The sequence below is a fragment of the Acinonyx jubatus genome, chromosome A3 (genome assembly GCF_027475565.1).
Source record: "Acinonyx jubatus isolate Ajub_Pintada_27869175 chromosome A3, VMU_Ajub_asm_v1.0, whole genome shotgun sequence".
Lineage (NCBI taxonomy): Eukaryota > Metazoa > Chordata > Mammalia > Carnivora > Felidae > Acinonyx > Acinonyx jubatus.
The window spans coordinates 34,009,606-34,029,260 of NC_069388.1; the positions used below are offsets into that span (position 1 = coordinate 34,009,606).

Genomic DNA, 19,655 nt, shown 5'->3' on the forward strand with positions numbered 1-19,655 from the left:
GTACCTCCAAGAGACAAAGGCATTAATAATCCCATTTATTACAAGAAAATGTAGATTCAGAAAATGTAGCATCATTGACCCAAAATGGTATTTTTGATATCACAGAATGAGGACTGAAACCTGAGCCCTCCACCCCTCCACTGTTAGTTGTCTTTGTACTGAGCCAAGCTGCAGTAACCAGCATAATAGTCTAAGGCATTCTGTTTAATTCAAAAGGGATCCAAAGAAGACTTTCATATTAAAACTTAGATAATGTGATGGTTTTCAGTGACTTCCCCATTGCCTGTGAGATGCTTGGTAATTTTAACTATTGTTAAACATCAGTCACAGATTTCCTAACTAGAGATACCATTGTCTGGGGGCTCAAGGGGAGAGAGTCTTTGTTTATGATTGTGTAAAACAGTAAACACATTTTCTTCCCCCAGCTTATTCAGAAATTGACGGATGTTGCCGAAGAATGTCAGAACAATCAGCTGAAGAAGCTCAAAGAAATCTGTGAGAAGTAAGCCTGCATTCTCTTTACAATGGGCTTGTGCCTATAAATGTGTTACACACAAATTGCCATTTGATTCGACTTTTTTTTTTCTTTTACTTCCATTTTGACCTTCAGGGAGAAGAAGGAATTAAAGAAGAAAATGGATAAAAAAAGGCAGGAGAAGATCACAGAAGCTAAATCCAAAGACAAAAGTCAAATGGAAGAGTAAGGAGAAAGAACCCCTTCTCCTCCAACTTTTACCTGGGGATTCTTTTATTCTGTTAGAATAACAGCTTCTCAAACATACAAAGACCCATTTGTGATGTTTCTCCTCTAATTAACCTTTCAAGAGATCCCTTTTGTAAATTTTTCAACAGGGAACTCAAAGGGCTTTCAGTAATGGACTGAGGTGCACCCAGGGCCTTTTAAAGATTGAGTAAGGAGCATCCCTTAGGAAAAAAGCAAATCCTCAGTTCCCCTGCTGTCAGGCAAACTTCCCAGCGTTTAGTGAACCCAGAGTTTGCCCTTGGGCAGAACCTGACTTTTGTCCAGAGCTAGCAGATTGTACCTTTCTTGCCACAGCAGTAAGAATGTTGAAAGTTCTGTAAACTTTCATCTGGAAGTCTGAAGCTCACCTCTTTGTTGATGCTGGATGAGTTCATATAATGATCTGGTTGTCATTTGCTCTTAGGGAAAAGACAGAGATGATCCGGTCATACATCCAGGAGGTGGTACAGTACATCAAGAGGGTATGTCGCTTAATCTCTCTCTGCTTTGCACGCCGCGTATGATTGTTCAGCAAGCACGATGTGAGCCTCTGGAGGGAAATGCCAGGCCTTGTATCCATCTATCACCACCACCCAGAAGAGCTGTTTCACAGAGCAGGCATTCCATAATCAAGGTTTCTGCAAGTTTAGTTGCAAGCCTATGTATAAAAAGGCTTATCTAAAGATGAATGTCAAGAATCATTTTCAAAGTGAGGAGCCCAGAAACACAGGATCAATAGGGGATCCCCCAAAAGAACCTGTAGCTGTCATCAATGTTAGGGAAGACGGCAATCTCCAAAGCACTTCTTCATATTAGTGTTTGAAAATTGGTATCATGGAGCTTTTCAAACTGTAGCAAAAATATAAGAATAGCATAATCTATTGATCACCTCACCCCCACCCTGTGTACCCATCACCCAGGTCTGACACTTACCAACAGTCTCCTATACTTGTAAGGGCAGTTCTTGATCAAGATATGAGATAATTAAATGTATGACATCGATCTGAAAAGCTTTCCACTTTTTTCTGAAAAGCATTCACTTATTAATGTTAGATGAACATGACTTTCTTTGTAACTTTCTTATAGTTAGAAGAGGCACAAAGTAAACGGCAAGAAAAACTTGTAGAGAAACACAAGGAGATCCGTCAGCAGATCCTGGATGAAAAGCCCAAGGTAAACTGAACCGAATAATAAAACACAGTAACTTCACTTTTCCTCCATTTAATTACAATAAAACCTCTGTAGGTCATGTGCCCTGCACACAGTCTCAGATCAGTTCTTTCATGTAAAACTCATGTATCTTTCTCAACCATGGTAAAGATCTTTCTACAGCAATATTCCACACAGGTCTATTATCACCCAGTGAGCTTTAAACGTTGCAATTGCTTGGAACCCAGCTCTTGAAATTTTGGTTTCAGTTGGTCTGAGATATGGTTCAGGTATTTTTTGAAGCACTTCCCCTCTCTCCCTGCCAGAACAGAGAAAATTAGAGAAATTAGCCAAGCCTCTTGCGTACTGATAAAATATTGTAATGTCAGGCTCTGTCCAGCAGAGGGTGTCCTGTACCAAAATCACCCTGGTTTTTAATCCAACAAAATGTTCTCATAAACCAGAAAAAAAACAAATCTTTTTTTCCCCCAATAATAATAGTTTATTATGTCTCCTCTTTCAAATTACCTTATGCTTATTGTTTGGTCAAAATCAATTGTTTTATGAATATTAACTTTGATTATCAGTAAATCAAATACTTTTAGGTTGGCAAAGAGCATCTTGGTTTTAGATCATTACATATATTTTCATTCATCACTGAGTATTTGTGAAAAATATGCTTTTCAGTGTTATTATTCTCCTACGTGCATTTAAAATATCTACTCTAAAAGGTATAGCTATTTCATACAAGTACTCTTTAAACCTGCAAAGCTCAGAAGTGTTACTTTCATTTCATTGTATAGTCCATTCATCAATTTACTTTTTATAGATTTTTTTAGCTAGTTCTAAATATATTCTTGTGGTTATTTCTGCCCTTCTCCTTTTGTATTTATTAGACAGGAGATTTATTTAATATTTTTAACTCCTAAAGTTTTTAGGCTTGGCAATATAGATGAAGCAGTAATGAAAATCTGAGAATTAATAATTACTTAAATATGCTGCTAATTTTTCTGTTTTTCACATAAACGTACAGTTTAAATATTCTTAGCCACCATCTTAGGTTGATTATACATTAATAATAAATTTTAAGATGATTTCAGAAATGGCTATACCTTCCATTGATCCACTGATGGATCTTTTATAATGTTTGGAGCAAAAGATTCAGGTCCAACTGGAATTTAAGCGGCACATTAACACCCTAATAATCAGTCCGAGGTGATATATTCAGATATATACATTTTCAATCCATGCTGTCTGAAAGCAAACATGTCATTACTTTGTACACTGACATAATATACGTTGGTTATGATTGATCTCTTATTAGCCAGTTTTTATATTTCTAAAAGAAAATCTCTCTTGTGAGATATGGTTATTCCCATAGAGTTTTATTTCACTTTGTTTTTGTCTTTGGTCCAAAAATGTCTCATACTTGTCTCATAGATACAATGCAATCACAAATGTGTTTCAATTCTGTAACTCTCAGTATAAAAACCCCTACGAGGCTTTTCAGTCACTGCTCTAGGTCATCAGGATTAAAATCAACTTTGGTAGGTATTAAAGCGCTTTTAAACTTATGCACTGGACATAGGTAAATGTTACAAGAATAAGTGTTGGATAACTTGTCAGGGTGAATTCTGCAGCAGTTTTACAGAAAACCCAATTAAAACTGGCTTACACAATAGTAACCTTAGTAAGTCATATTCCTGGAAGTTCAGATGTATTGTAGTCTGAGGAATGGTTAATTGAATACTTCAGCAACCTCATCAAGAATGCACTTTAACAGAAACTTATTGGGGAAGGAAAGGAAAAAAAAAAAAAAAGAAGTTAGAGTGGGAGAGAGCCAAAGCATAAGAGACTCTTAAAAACTGAGAACAAACTGAGGGTTGATGGGGGGTGGGAGGGAGGGGAGAGTGGGTGATGGGTATTGAAGAGGGCATCTTTTGGGATGAGCACTGGGTGTTGTATGGAAACCAATTTGACAATAAATTTCATATATTAAAAAAAAGAAAAAAGAAAGAAAAAAAAAAAGAATGCACCATGCCATCTCAGTTTGTTGCCTTTCATGCCTAAGCTTTAAACCCACAGTCCTAAAATGACTGCCATAGCTCCATGCATCACATTACATAAATCATTCAAAGGCAAAAAAAGGTAATGTCTTCATCTTATAGCCCTTTATTTATAAGATTAAGGAAAAGCTTCCTATATCTTCCCAATAGCTTTCTCCTCATTGGCTAGGATTGTACCATATACCCATTACTAAACCAGTCATGGGTAGTAGAGTGTAATCTTCACGATTGCCTTAGAGTATTAAAGCTTGCTCAAAAGGGTGGAGAGAGTTCAGCTACTCTTCAGTTTCATAGTCAACAGGCACCGGAACAAAACTGATGTTTTCTTATCAAAGATATAGAAATACCAGTTAGGTAGGTAATTGTGTGTGCCACTGCCATATTTATAGCAATTTCCCATTTCTTATTTGGACTTTTAGCAAGAGATCTGAAGTGTCTTTATGAATTTTTAGTAGTTGTTTCGCCTTCACTTTTGTTTTGTTTTCTTTGCAAAATTCTGAGCCTGTCTGCACATGATCAGTTTAGTCTGTCCAAATATAGCTAATAATCAGAATCGAACAGTGCTATGAACTGAACTGTGTCCTCCCAAAATTCACATGTTGAAGCCCTAACTCCCAATGTGATGATATATGAAGAAGGGGCTTTGGGAGGTGTTATATTTATTTATTGTATTTTTTTTTCATTTTTTATTCAAGTATAATTAACATGCAGTGTTATATTAGTTTCAGGTGTACAATATAATGATTTAACAATTTATACATTACTTAGTGCTCATCATGATAAATGTACTTCTTAATCCCCTTCACTTATTTCATCCATCCCTCTAACCACCTACCATCTAATAGCTACCAATTTATTTGCTGTATTTAATGTTTGTTTTTGTCTCTTTTTTGTTTGTTCATTTGTTTTGTTTCTTAAATTCTACATATGAGTGAAATCATATTGTATTTGTCTTAGTCTGACTGATTTCACTTAGCATAATTCTCTCTAGCTCCATCCACGTTGTTGCAAATGGCAAGATCTCATTCTTTTTTTATGGCCAAGTAATATTCCATTATATAAATATACCTCTTTTTTTAATCCATTCATCTATGGGTAGACACTTGGATTGCTTCCATATCTTATAATATTTCCATATTGCAAATAATGCTGCAGTAAACATAGGGAAGCATGCATGTATCTTTTCAAACTAGTGTTTTTGTTTTCTTTGGGTAAATACCCAGTAGTGGATATACTGATACCTCCATACTATTTTCCACAGTGACTGCACCAACTTGCATTCCCACCAACAGTGCATGGGGATTCCTTTTTCTCCAAAACCTCACCAGCACTTGTTATTTCTGTTGCCTTCATTTTTTACTGTAAATAGGAACAAGTGATATCTCTGCTTCTCATCCACGTTGCCCTTATGACCACCTTGCATCTGGATTTGAAGGTTGCCCTTGGAGATTTTTGTTTTCATGTCAAACTAAAGCATTTATTAAGGGATGTTCTTCAGAGCTGATAAATTTTGTGCTTCGGAACCATGACTTTAATAATAAAATAAGAAATCATGACTGTTAATACTGTAGGACACAATGGCTGATCAAAGCAAATGTCCGTGGTAGGAAGGAGCAATAGAAAATAGTGACGTGAATAAGATCAAGTGCAGGTCGTGTGGAGAAAGAACAAAGCACAGGACAGCAAATGTAGGCAAGTGAAAGTCCAGGCCAACATAGCATTCATTCACGCTCCTGTAATTGCTGGATGTGGGCCAGAAATAGGATAGCACCAGCTTTGAAATAATCCCTCTTCACATCCAGTATGAAGCTTTGAAGTTTGACATAGATATGAAGGAAAGTAACAAAAGCAGAAACAATATGGAAAGTGCAGTAACTCAAGGGAATGAAACTTGACCAGCAGTGTTTATAAAAGAGGTTAACTGAGTCAGTTCCATTGGTTAGAAAGATGAGAAGGTAGAATGATTTTACGACATCTAGAAGTTTATGAGCTGTTCCATCACTGAATGTTGGACAAAGAAATTGAGTTGACTCTATAGTAGGTAGTATTAAAGATAATTGCAACCTTCCTATGAAGAAGAAAGCATGACAAAGTTCACCAAGGGTTACTGAGGGTAACAGATTCCTTCTTCAAGTATTTTAAAGTGGAATAAGTAGTTTTTTTTTATCTAGAAACCAATAATGGCTAATCTTTTGCTTACAACAAAAATATACACCACACGGTGTCATATTTCTTCCTGTTTGTCAGTTTCTTTCACCATATCGTCAAATATAATCATTTAGTCCCTCTTCATCCAGTTATTCTAACTAATGTAATAATGTGTTTAGTGTTCCTAACCTCCTCCTAAACAGGGAGGAAGCTATTTACATTCCTATATTCTCCTGGTATTACTGTTTTGAGCTATTCTGAACCACAATCACAAGCTGCATAATTTTTCAAGCCTGTGATAACCAAACAACTCCTTCAAAATTGAACAATTTTTTTTTAACAAAGGAAATTTAAAAGCCAATTGCTGAAAGACAACAGTTCTTCAATGGCAGGGAGTTCTGACTGGATTTAGAGCAAGTTATATATGAAGATTAACCCAAAGTGCAACCTTCTAACCTTTTACTCAACCGCGTGCTTATGATCTGTAAGTATCAACTCAAGTTCCTAAAATTATTCCCACCTTCCAGTAGAACAGTCAGAGGACAATGTGCCTCAATTAAAACCATTTCATTTCCAGGGATGCCAGGTGGCTCAGTCAATTAATCAGCCAACTTCAGCTCAGGTCATGATCTTGTCGTTCATGAGTTCAAGCCTTGCATCAGGCTCTGTGCTGACAGCTCAGAGTCTGGAGCCTGCTTTGGATTCTGTGTCTCTCCCTCTCTCTCTCTGCCCCTCCCCAGCTCGTACTCTGTCGCTCTCTCTCAAACATAAATAAATGGTAAAAAAAAAAATTTTAAGCAAAAAAAACTTTCATTTCCATACTCGGACCAAGAACTTCCATCCTACTGGCACATATTTGGTAGGGAACCAGATTTGGCCCAGCCACAGTTTGAAAGTTTATTTTGGAACATCCAACTTTGTGACATGTACCAGGCCTTTTTCATATATAGTGTCCATTTTTTTCCCACTAAAAAAGAGATCAATGAGTCTATTTCTTTTGTATTCATTTTTGAGGGCATTGGGGAAAATGGAAGTAGGTGAGTTCTAGAGGCAACTGACACAATAGATAAATAGCTTGGCCCTCAATTTGATGTAAAATTACACTGTGTATTCCTGTACATAGGTCCCTCTGAAATTTCTTAAGTTGCAAACAACAGTAGACGTCCTTGAAAGAGAATACTCAGCTCCTTTTCAGTAGAGTTCTACATTCTGGAGAAATGTTCAGTTGCCTGTTTCCTAGCAGTGAACCATTTCATTCAGTCCCTAAGTGTATGCTATTTTCAGCTTTGTTCAAGGTGTGTCTTTTTATGAAATCTATAGCTTCAGAGTTCTTAAGAGGGATGCAGTAAACCCCAGCCAGTCTTTGAACTCTCAGTGACATAATTGGTTTCCTTGGGATTTCCATACCTGAGGTTGCCAAAGCCAATAGGAAAAGGGTATATGTGTACAAAAGGTGATAGGAGCAACTCACACCCCAACTGCCGGTAGAGAGAAACCATACCTTCTGTGGTCACATTCAAGTCTAAACTGATGCATTATAAAAAGGACCTCTTGCCTTTTTCTTAAACACTTCAGAAAGATTTATTTTAACATGTTGAAGCATCGTTAATCAGGAGTTGCCTTGAATCTGCTGCAAATATTCCAACGTATATTGATCACTTTGCAGCTACCGGCTCTCGTTATAAGAAGAATTGTCTTTTGAGGGGACTTTTTAATGAACCATCTCCATAGCCTCATAAAACAGTCGATAAATGTGGAATTTACTTTTTCTCTGACACTTAATTTGTCTTTGATGCTTCTTAGAACACAGGTTTTCTGTTTTAATTGAGCTCATCAATAAGAGAGAATTCCAGGAAGCTTTAGGGCATTTTAATTTATAGAGAAAGAATATTTCATCATGTAGCTTACTGGTCCTTTTTTTTTTCCTCCATCAGGGGAATAGAGACTGATTTTCCTCATTTCCCCTGACATCTTTAGAACCAACAGGGTGAGTGACTCATCCTTCTGGGTGAAGTGAGTCTTCTCAGACCGACCAATGGGCCCTGAGACAGAACTCTCAATGTAGTGATTGTAGTCTTGTCTTCCCAGTGTTCAGGGAGAAAGAGACTAGGGGATTTAAAGTAAAAGCTTCTTCCTTACACGATTCATTTGTGTGTCCCCCGATCCTCTGCAACTTGATGGGGAAATGTGGATTCTCCCTGCCATCACCCATTGGACCCTCTCATGGAAGCCAGACCACAGAGTGTAAACTGGCTGCCAGTGGACTATGTTTTGCTCATTGTCAAGTCTTGGTAGACCCACCCAATGGTTTGTTTTTTGTTTTTATCTGTGGAAGGAACTTCTTTGTCATTTGTATCAATGTGAATAATTGTCTTTTTAAAAATGTAGTTATTTATTATTTTCTTGATGTAAAACTTGGCTATGTTGACTCTCCTGCACAATACTAGAGCAATAGAACAGTTTTAACTCTGTCTCCTTTTGATTTATTTTTGAAATGTATTAACAATTCTATACATTTCTGAACAAATGAGACATTCTTATTCTTTGTTACACAGTCAGTGTTCATTTAGATTTATCTACATATTCACAAGACTTTTTTGTTCAGCATTCTGTCTTATGTCTCAGACTGGCCATTTGGGACCATTACCTTCTACACCTTTAGAAGTTCCTTTATACAGTCTACAGGTGGCAAACTCTTTGAGGTTTTTGGCTTTGTTTTCATTTTCATCTGAAAATGTCTATATTTTCCTCCATTCTGAAATGATACTTTCACTGGGTATTTTAGGTTGACAGTTATTTGCTTTCAGTGCATGGAAGATAAAATTCCACTGTCTTCTGGCTTCTCTTGTTATTGAGAAGCTGTTAGCCTCAGTGTAATTCTTTTGATAATAACTTGTATTTTTCCTCCTTTTATTGCATTTAGGACTTTTTTCTTATATTCTGTGCAGTTCTTCTAAAATGTGTCTAAATATGTGTTTGAGGTCACCGAATGGATAACTTTCCTCAGTTCTGCAGAAACTCAGCCATAGTGTCAGCAAAAATGGCTTCCATCGTGTTATTTATATATAAAATAAAATGGACCTTTTACTCCATTGCCTCAGATTTGTAACTCTTCAGTATTTTCCATCTTTTCATATCTCTGTGCTGCCCTGTGGGCAATTTTTCTCTGGCCCTTTTTTGAATTCACAAATTCTTTGTTTATACTGCTCTTACACTTTTCCACAGAGTTTTTTAATTCCAGCTTTTGTGTTTTATTTAATTCTGTAAGTTCTGTTTGGTTTTTTGCTTGTTTTGCTTTTGAGAAAGAGAGAGGGAGGGAGAGGCAGAGAGAGAAGGAGGGAGAGAATCTTAAGCAGGCTCCATGCCCAACACAGAGCCTGATGCAGGGCTCAATCCCATGACTGTGAGATTATGACCTGAGCTGAAATCAAGAGTCAGATGCTCAACTGACTGAACCACCCAGGTGCCCCTGGTTTATTTTCAAATCAATAATCTGTGTGCCTGGCTTATTATAAGGAAAGTTTCCTGTGAGATTCCTCATTCTGTACAAGCCACAGGCTTGGAGTTGTGGCCCCACCCTACAAGGCTTTCAAAAGATGAATTCAAAATTTCCAGTGTTAGCAACGCCCTCAGGGCAAAAGTGGCTTGCCTGTCTAGGCTTGATGTCCCTGCAGTTTGGGCTTGATCGTTCTTTAAATTTTTGTGGCTCTTAGGTTCTTTAAAGAATATAGTTTTAATATCACATCCAGCCTTTTTAGGCATTTTCAGTGGGAAGGATGGTCCAAGTGGCCTAACCAACCATTACCAGAAATAGAAAATCCCCACATGGTGCTTCTAAAATGTTTGAATTAGTTAACATCTTTATTCGTTGGGATTCACCTGGAGAAGCAGAACCTGTAGGAGATTCTTTATCACAGAGCTGCGCGTGCGCATGTGCACACACACACACAAACACACACCCAGGAGTCAGAACAACTAAAGGAAAACCCAAAGAGGAGGGAAGGTGATTCCAGACCCCATTCAGCAGATCTACAACAACACGTGTGTGTTACAGAATGGTCGCTGCCTCCCTCCTCAGCCCTCCAACTCTTGGGAAAGTCTCCCTTGTAACTCACCCTGGAAAAATACAGAAACAGAACTTTGGGAAATGTAGTTCAGCCTACCCAAGTTGGCACATTACAAAACCCTCACACTAATATTTAATACTCAGAAATTTTCTTATTTAAAAAAATCAATTTCTCTTTAAAAATTAGATTATATGATTACAGACAGCCAACCTGTAGACAGATCCCTAGGTCTGAGAAGAGGCTCCCCTTAGGCCCACATGGCATTCCCCTCATGGATTTCTTTTATCTATTAACCCCTGTAAAGCAACTGCATTTGAGATTTAAACAAAATCGGAATGGAGGTTCACATGGTTGCCATTGATTCCTCCCCCTTTTCTCTACCCTATTAACTTACTTTCCCCTTCATTTATCTTTACTTTCTTTCCTAAAGATTAGGAAATGTGGGAGTGCCGTGATGGGTGTATAGTTTAGAGGGGAGGAGATCCAAAGCAAATACTCATGACCTGCTAGAGCAGAGAGTGTATATGTTGATGGGGTTTGGACTCTTCCCAGAAAGAACTGAGGTTTAACATTAGGAATAGGATGAGATGGACTTTAATCCCACTGACTTTCATCTGCCCACCTCCCTAAGCAACAGAGTCCATACAACCATAGATGGCCCACGAAAACTTCTGAATTGACTTCTACTCTGTGTGCCTGCCCTTGTAACACCATTTATGTGAATTTTGCCAATACTAATTAGATGTTTTATTCCAAATGTATCCCTAGTTTGTTTTTATTTTATTTTATTATTTTTTTAATGTTTATTTATTCTTTGAGAGAGACAGAGAGAGCATGAACAGGGGAGAGGCAGAGAGAGGGAGACACAGAATCTGAAGCAGGCTCCAGACTTCGAGCTGGAAGCACAGAGCCTGACGCGGGGCTCAAACTCATGAACCATGAGATCATGACCTGAGCTGAAGTTGGATGCATAACCGACTGAGCCACCCAGGTGCCCCTCTAGTTTGTTTTTAAAGCCCTGCTTTGGTATAACTAGAATAATAAAAATAGTCGAACATAACACGTCCTAAATACTTTTTAAAACAAAGAATTTAAAGATTTCATTGACCTCGGGAAACTACTACCTGATTTTGCCATGGCCCTCAACATTTTCAAGGGAAAGATGGCAAAGGAAAACCCAGAGAAATATTTACGTATAGAATATCCAAATGGGAAATGTCTTGGTGCTTTGAAACATTTGTTGAAGCAGCATGCAGAGACCAGATGAAAAGCTATTGCAGAAGGAAAAAATCCATGACCACTGAACTGAACAATGCTGAAGAAAATTTCAGTCCACGCTAGGAAAGCCGTTTCTAAGAGCAAGAGTCACATTCTCTATTGTGCACGTTTTCTGCCCAAAGGCCAAATTAATGTAACAAATCTACCATGTGGAGTCCTGCTTATGCATTTTCTGTCAATAAAAATCAATTGATACAAGTCTTCTGCATTTATTATAATCATTTGCTGAGGATAATCTTTGAATTTGACAAGGAGACCTTTGAATTTGTGGCTGAAACCAAGACAAGTAATATTTTCATATTTCAAAGAATTCCACATTTCAAAGAGTTTTATCAGTAGAGGTAGCTTTAACTTTTGCTGATGTTTGTGATGGAATAATAAACAGGGCATGATGATTCTGATAGTTTGCATGGATTCTTCATGACATACCGTTTATGATCATCATACACACACACACACACACACACACACACACACACTCACACCCAAACAACCCTATACAATTGGGGGAAGCTTAACATGTTTAACTATTTTGGCATCAACATGGATTTTGCCCTCCCTAATTATGCTAGCATATGGGAAATCCTGTCTAAGACAGTAGCCAGCAGCACCTATATGTTTTTGGTGACATAAAGAAAATAGGAAATATCTTATCTTCTAGCTTTGGTTCAAAAGGATTTTTTTTTCCAGGATGCCTGGGTGGCTCAGTTGGTTAAGCGTCCAACTCCAGCTCAGGATATGTTCTTACAGTTTGCGGGTTCGAGCTCCGTGTTGGGCTCTGTGCTGACAGCTCAGAGCCTGGAGCCTGCTTCAGATTATGTGTCTCCCTCTCTCTCTGCCCCCCTCCCACTCTCACTCTCTCTTTCTCTGTCTCAAAAATAAATAAACATTAAAAAAATTATTTTAAAAAGGATTTCTTTTCCTTTGAAACTTACATATTGTTTGTTTTTAAGTAGTTCTTAGGTTTTATGAAATACATAATAAGCTGTTGCAATTCTCAAATTTATTATTGGGACTTTGTTTTAGGTGGAATTAAAACTATCGCAAGACTTGCAAAGTATCATAAAACAGTTAAGACTTCTTTATAATTGTTAAGGTACCAAGTGCAGCACTCTAGCCAAAGCCACTATCAGTCCTCAAATGGATTTCTAAATAGCCTCTTCACTGGTCTTCCCACTTCCACATATCTATTCCCAACAAGGCAGCCAGAGTCCTCTTTTAGAATGTAAATCAGGTCGCTCCTCAGTTCAAGACTCTTTCATGGCTCCCATCTCTGTCAGGAATAAAAGTCTATAAGGTCCCACATGATCTGACTCCACTTTGTGGCATCCCCTCTTTGTTTTCTCATTGACCTACTCTCCACTCCAGCCATCCTGGGTTCCGTGCTGGGCCCCAAAAAGACAGGGGCCGCCTTGGACTGTTGTATGGAGTATTTCCTCTGCCCAGAATGCTCATCTCTCAAGGGTCCACTTGGGTGACTCCCTCCTGTTGCTCAAGTCTTTGCTCAAAGACTTCTTTTCAAAGAGGCCCTCCATGACCACACTTTCCACACTCCCCCATTGCTGGCATCTCCTCTTCCTTTTATTCGGCTCTACTTCCTGTTTTTCAGGGTATATATCACCTTCCCTCATTAGGTCATTTACTTCTTTCTTAGGTGTGTCATTCAGTGTTCCCTCCCCAGTGGATTTACATGGAGGGCAAGGGTTTCGACTGTTTTGCTCACTGATGCTCTTGAGGTCTAGGCACCCAGAAACAATGCCTGGCATGTGACTTATGTAGAGGGCTAGCAAAACTAGCTCGATGCATTTAAAACTCAATCCTCTCTCTTTGAGAGAGAAAAGCATAGCCATTAAGCCCAGTCCCACTGGGCCACACTGTTCAACTGCTGTCAGTGATTCATTACAATCTTTTTTCAAGTCTTGATAGTAGTGGGATTTTGTAGAGAATTTCTCAAAACTGTTACAATCATATTTAGCATCTAATTCCCACGAAGAATGGGAAGAAACCAAAGATAATTCAGTTGCCAGTCCCATTGCATTTGTGGTCGGAAGTGTTGGAATAGACAAAGGAGTTGGAGATTTTAAATCTCCATTCTAGAAGGCACTCCAAGAGAGCTCCCAGACAAATAATTTGAAACAACAGATTATTAGAAATCAATTTCAATGCCACAAAAATGACAGCCTCCCTTTTTTTCCACACAGGGGGACGGTTCCTCCTCATTCTTGTCGGAAACTTGCCATGAGGATCCCTCTGTTTCCCCCAACTTTACTCCCCCCAACCCTCAAGCTCTCAAGTGGTGACTACCATCCTTCCGGCCAGGTAGGACTGGATGGGAGGGGTCGCTTTTGAGAGAGGGGTGGCATGTGGCCATCAGGTTTACAGGCATCATGGACTTGCTCCTTTGTTTTTCACTACCCCCCTTTCTCTACATACCCATCCTTTTCTTGCTATAGTTTCCAGCCACATCCATGATGTGCCCTCATCTTTACCTGTCTTTCTCTGGTATTTATTTTTTCACCATTCTTCTCTCTCTTCTTGACATAAATTCCATTCTTCCTTATTGTCTTCTTCCCTTTTATTCATTTTGTTTCTCTATTTGCAAAACTGACTTCCTTTTTGAACTCAATCTTTCTTTTACACTCACACTGTTATTTCTGCTTTTGAGACATTTTTAAGTTCCTACTTCTTGCAGCACTGGTTGCCCACAGTTTTATTATCTTAAAATCCAGTGGGATTGAATTAATTCTCAGGGAGTCTTCCTGACCCACTCCACTCAGTTTACTATACCCCTCCTTTTAAAAATTCAGCAAAAGTCATTGTATTCCCACATGATGTTTTGAATTAAGGCGATAGCTCAGGATTTCCTGATTCTCTAGAATCAAGAGCTCTTGAAAAATACCTCACTAATAGGGATGCTTGAGCCAGGGGCTGCTGGTTGAAGCAAAATGCAGCTCAGATGTTAGAGAGGACTTTAACTTGGTAGACTAAATGCATCATGAAATCTACTGTATTCCTTTAGCTAATAAGAGAACTGCCCTAAGCCATTCCAATGTGAATGCATTTCAAAAAAAAAAAAAAAAGAGGTGTTATTGTGATTATAAAGAAAGCAAAATACATCTATTCTGATGGATTGAAAGTAAAGTTCTACAGTGAGGCTTATGATGTTTTTTGTCCTCAAACACTTGTTGATCTGTGAAATAGTACAGTTTAGAAACGTGTCAAAGAATCAGTGAAAACAACTCTACTGCAAAAAAAAAAAAAAAAAAAGCTATGATTCCTTTCTCTTCCTCTACATCAATCACCACAAGCAGTGATGTTCTAGCTCAGCATTTTTCAACTGGAATGAGCGTATCAATTATCTGGAGATCTTATGAAAACGTAGATTCTGATTCAGGAGGTCTGGGTGGGACCTGAGGTCTGCATTTCTAACCAGCTTCCAGGGGATGCCCTTGCTGCCACATTTCCACAGACTGCATTTGACAAGCAGGGATCTAGTACATTCCTACCTCCTGGCTGTAACACCTGGAAGGAAAAACCTTCAAGCTGCTTTCATGGAGTTTTTTGTTTGTTTGTTTGTTTGTTGTATTTTAAGTTTTTGACCTAATCACGACCCTGACCCTTGAATACAGTTTTATTTTTTACTATGGACTGTGACACTAGAAAAAAGGAGAGAATGCCATTTGAGAGCAAAGCCATAGCCTGGCTGTGAATTCCCTCCATGTCCTCCCAGGGGTGACAATCTTGTTCCTGTGGTGACCTTGTGATAAATAAAGCTCACATGGAAAGGTGGGGTGGAGAGGCAGGGGGCGAGTGACAGTGATTTTTCCAGAAACGCATCAGGGAGACCTTGGCAATATCTTCTTCATTTGACTATAAATGTTCAGGGTATCTTTCAAGTCATCAATTATAAACATTATTGGATTTTTTTTAATTTCATTTTTTTATTATTTTTTTAAATGTTTTATTATTTATTTTCAAGAGTGAGAGAGAGCAGAAGCAGGGGAAGGGCAGAAAGAGAGGGAGACACAGAATCCAGAGCAGGCTCTGAGCTGTCAGCACAGAGCCCGATGCTGGGCCCAAACTCATGAACCTCGAGATCATGACCTGAGCTGAAGTCTGCCACTCGACCGACGGAGCCACCCGGGCACGCCGGATTTTTTTTTAATGCACTTTTTACTGTCCTGGTGTTTTTGAAAGTTACGGTGAAACATTTAATACCACAGATAGACTATTGAATTACCTCCAGGGAGGTAAATGACCGTGAAGCTCAGAACACATTTGTTTTCCAAAATAAATGCAATAGAGACCTGAGTGTTACGTTTTGGTTGCCATGTTCTGTCAGGCTTGTGGTATCTGGTCTACCACTTGTTTTTCCTGTAGAAGGTCAACTGAGCCTCCTGCTGAGCAAAAATGGTTGTTTCCCACCAGATATTCCCACCATATCTGGACACTAAAAACGTCTTTAATCACATAGTTAGTTTGGTCACTTTAGCTTTTCACATATAAAAGGCAATATAAAAATAAACCAATTTCACACATTCCATGGAAAATAGGTCTCATTGCTAAAACAGAACAAAAAAATTAAACTGTTTTGTATCTGAAAAAGAACAAAAAGTCCTTTTATACCAGTATATGAAAGGTACATTTTTGTGCTGCATTTAATGTTTCCCCCAAATGTTTCTTGCTCACCCCAAACATTTCCATTGATAGACTACAGCTAAACATAAAATGAATGAATAAAAAGTACATAAAGCCATCGTGCATTTACTAGAAGAGTGTTTTTTTAATTCTAAGATTGATCCCAAGAACACTCATGACATAAATACTTGAAATTTCACATTTTTATGTATTTTTTTAAGTTTATTTATTTATTTTTGAGAGATGGGGAGAGGGACAGAGACAGAAGGAGAGAGAGAGAATCCCAAGCAGGCTCCTTGTCAGCATGGAGCCCAACGTGGGGCTCAAACTCACAAACTGAGAGCTCATGACCTGAGCCGAAGCCGACGCTTAACTGACTCAGCCACACAGGTGCCCGAAATTTCATATTTTTAAATTGGTGAATGCAAGCCTTCATTGATGAAAAGTGTATTTCTTATTATCTGCTAGACATTTATAAATAGAGCTGTAAAGGTCATACTTTTAACCCTAGTAATTTCTATTTTTTAGTAAATACAAATCACTGTATAGCACGATTACAAAGAAACAAAAAGAATGCTTGCTCATTTTGTGTATATATGAACTTTTACATAATGACCCATGTATAAATATATATATATAAAATATATGTTTATATATACATACATATATGTGTGTATATATACATATATATGTGCTATATATATATATGTATGTGTGTGTATATATATATGTGTATATATGTATATATGTGTGTATATATATATATATATATATATACACACATATATATGTGAATAGTGACCAATGCCTAAAAATGCCAATGATACAGCACTGGAAAATTATCAGTCTATGCCAAATATTTACTAAGTGCCTACCTTCCTTATTCTGGGCTGTGCCAATTTCAACAGGGAGCATGAAAGAGCAAAAACACAGTTCCTACATGCTTTTAAATAATAAAGAGCAATTTAAGACCACAGAAGTGCTTTAGAAAGGTTTTTTCCCCTGACACTTAAGTAATAACAAACTAGCATTTATTGAGCACTTACTATGTTGCCAAGCCCCTTAAAAGCACATCACATGTGTTATCTTCCTATTCTTGCCTTTGCACAGTTGAGGAAAATAATTTTCAAAAAGGTTGCTAAGCTTTCCTGAGGTCATTAAAAAGAGTGTCCAACCTTGGAGACTCCATGCATGTGTTGTGCCCTCCAGCTGTCTCAGTAAATATCTGAAGCCATGATTTTTTATGATCTAGATGTCAGGGCTGTGATACCTCTTTCTCATATTTCACAGACGAGCAAGCAATAAGGGTTCACCATCTGTGCCCCAGTACACACATCTGTAAATTGGGGAGACTACCTAGCGGGCTCACTGTCGAAGGAAGCAGATCTCTCTGAGTGGCTACAAGGGATAGACATCAGTCACATACACCAGCTGCTGTTTCCTTCCTGGTGGTATATACTGTAGCCTTCATAAGATCACAACCAAATCTGGCCAGGGATTTAGTTCCCAAACCGATCACAACAGCAAGAGGAATTAAATCTCATAGGCAGGATGTTCAAGTTCTCAAAATCATTTGTTTTTAAACTAATGTCTTAGAGAAGAACATCTCCCAGGACTAGATGTTAGAAAAATTCCAGCCCTGTGAACACAGGACTCACCTCCAGGAGGCCACCATCGGCAGCAGATCTCATGGGTGAGAGGCAGGCAGCTGTTTTCTGTGCTCAAAACATCCTGTGGGCAAGTAACCGAGCAGAGGGGAGACTGACCCATGTGACCCGCACAAAAGGGTTAAAGGATTCTGACACAACCTTCTCTGTCCACGGCTGCTAAGGCTCACTGCTCCCTTCTATAAAACATGAAGATTGAGGACAGACACCCTCACCCCTTCCCAACCCTGACTTTCTTCCTCCCCCTCCTTCGCCTCTACTCCATCCCATCCAGCTTGCACATGTTGGTGCTGACTTCAAACCACAGACTAAATTGCTTTGCTTCCCTGGAGATCTCCTTGTTTCCCTCTTCTCTCTGCACACTCCCCTCTAGAACACACTCTTTCTCCCACTTGGAAAGTGTGCCCTGAATTCTATGAGATAGAAGTTAGGGTACACATTGGGCTTTGCACCAGGGTTAAGGGGTTGTTTCATGGCTTTCATTTATTCATTCAAATAATATTTACTCAGCCCTACTATTTATCCCTGAAGTTACGAGGAAATCTACAGGAAAACATCTTGGAAGACAAGCATCTTTATTTAAATGGCATTTAAGTCTCTTTCATAACACAGGACAAAGTTTCTCCTTTTGTTCCAGAGAGAGTGAGGGAAACTGCTTTGGGCTAACTTAAGAAACATTTAAGCAAGAAACAAAGAAAAATTGGGGCACCTGGGTGGCTCAGTCAGTTAAGCATCTGACTTCGGCTCAGGCCATGATCTCACTGTTCCTGGGTTCAAGCCCTGTGTCTGGCTCTGTGCTGACAGCTCAGAGGCTGGAGCCTGCTTCGGATTCTGTGTCTCCCTCTCTCTCTGTGCCTCCCCCACTCACGCTCTGTCTGTCTCTCCTTCAAAAATAAACATTAAAACAATATCTAAAGAAACAAAGAAAAGTTTCTAGTATAGGAACATCTAAATACCTAGATTCCCAAGGGCTATTGTGTGTCTCTTTGAAGATCTTTAAATATGGCAACAAAGGGGTTGTCTGCCAGCAGAGTTGTGTATGACTGGGTGACCTTTTTCTGACCTCCTCTGAGCTCAGGAAGAATACGATTAATTAAACTCAGAAGTTTACCACTGAAATAATAGGTATGAGATCCAGAGAATTCAAGGTGTTGGAGGGCTCATTAAATAGAGTTGCATAAATATGCTGAAAGACTTAATGAGTCCATAGGGTCACTTATAGAGCAATGAAGCAGAGATGACCTAAAAAAATTAAATTAGAATCAATATTGTCCTTAGGAATTAACAACTATAGATTGCTATATTAACACCTGAAATGAATTCTATAATTACACATTCGTGTTCTCACCCCAGGAAAAATGATAATTGCTCATTTTTAGCATTTTACTTGCCAATCATAAAAACAAATTTATGTATGTGTGTTTATTTTTGTGATCTCTAGGAACCATAAATAGCTTTAAAGAGCTGCAAGTAGGTAAATAGTGTCAATTTTTTCTTTTAATAATTCAGATAATACTTATTGGATGCCTATTGTCTAGCAGGTACTAGGCTAGATGCTGGGACAATAAGACAATACAAAGAGATGCAAAGCTTGCCCCCACCTCAAATTGCTTATAGTCCAGTACAGCTCAGTGCTATAGAACTTTCTACAGTGATGGGATGTTCCATGTCTGAGAGCCCAGTGCAGTAGCCCCTAGCCACAGGCAGTTATTAAGTATTTGGAGTGTGGCTAGTCCACCTGAGGAATTGAATTTTTAATTATATTTAAGTTTTATTTAAATTTAAGTGTAAATAGCCACAGGTGGCTAGTGGCTAACATGGGCAGCACAGGTAGGTGGCATGCTGGATCTTAATTTCTAATATGTAATCTACCTTTCTTTAAAGGATTCAAAGGATTTGT

At 38.5% G+C, this 19,655-nt stretch overlaps 1 protein-coding gene across 3 annotated transcripts in view; it reads left to right on the forward strand.

Moving 5' to 3' along the window:
• PLCB1 (phospholipase C beta 1) overlaps nucleotides 1-19,655 on the forward strand; it is a 695,548-nt gene that overhangs the window by 607,982 nt on the left and 67,911 nt on the right. For 2 of the 3 annotated variants that reach the window (XM_027069592.2, XM_027069593.2), the window contains exons 28-32: nucleotides 426-502; nucleotides 611-700; nucleotides 1,167-1,224; nucleotides 1,829-1,915; nucleotides 13,652-13,769. In XM_027069592.2, coding sequence (XP_026925393.1) covers nucleotides 426-502; nucleotides 611-700; nucleotides 1,167-1,224; nucleotides 1,829-1,915; nucleotides 13,652-13,750 — 411 coding nt within the window. In that variant the 3' untranslated portion in view covers nucleotides 13,751-13,769. The remainder of the gene's footprint in view (nucleotides 1-425; nucleotides 503-610; nucleotides 701-1,166; nucleotides 1,225-1,828; nucleotides 1,916-13,651; nucleotides 13,770-19,655) is intronic. The other variant, XM_027069591.2, reaches the window with a different exon arrangement.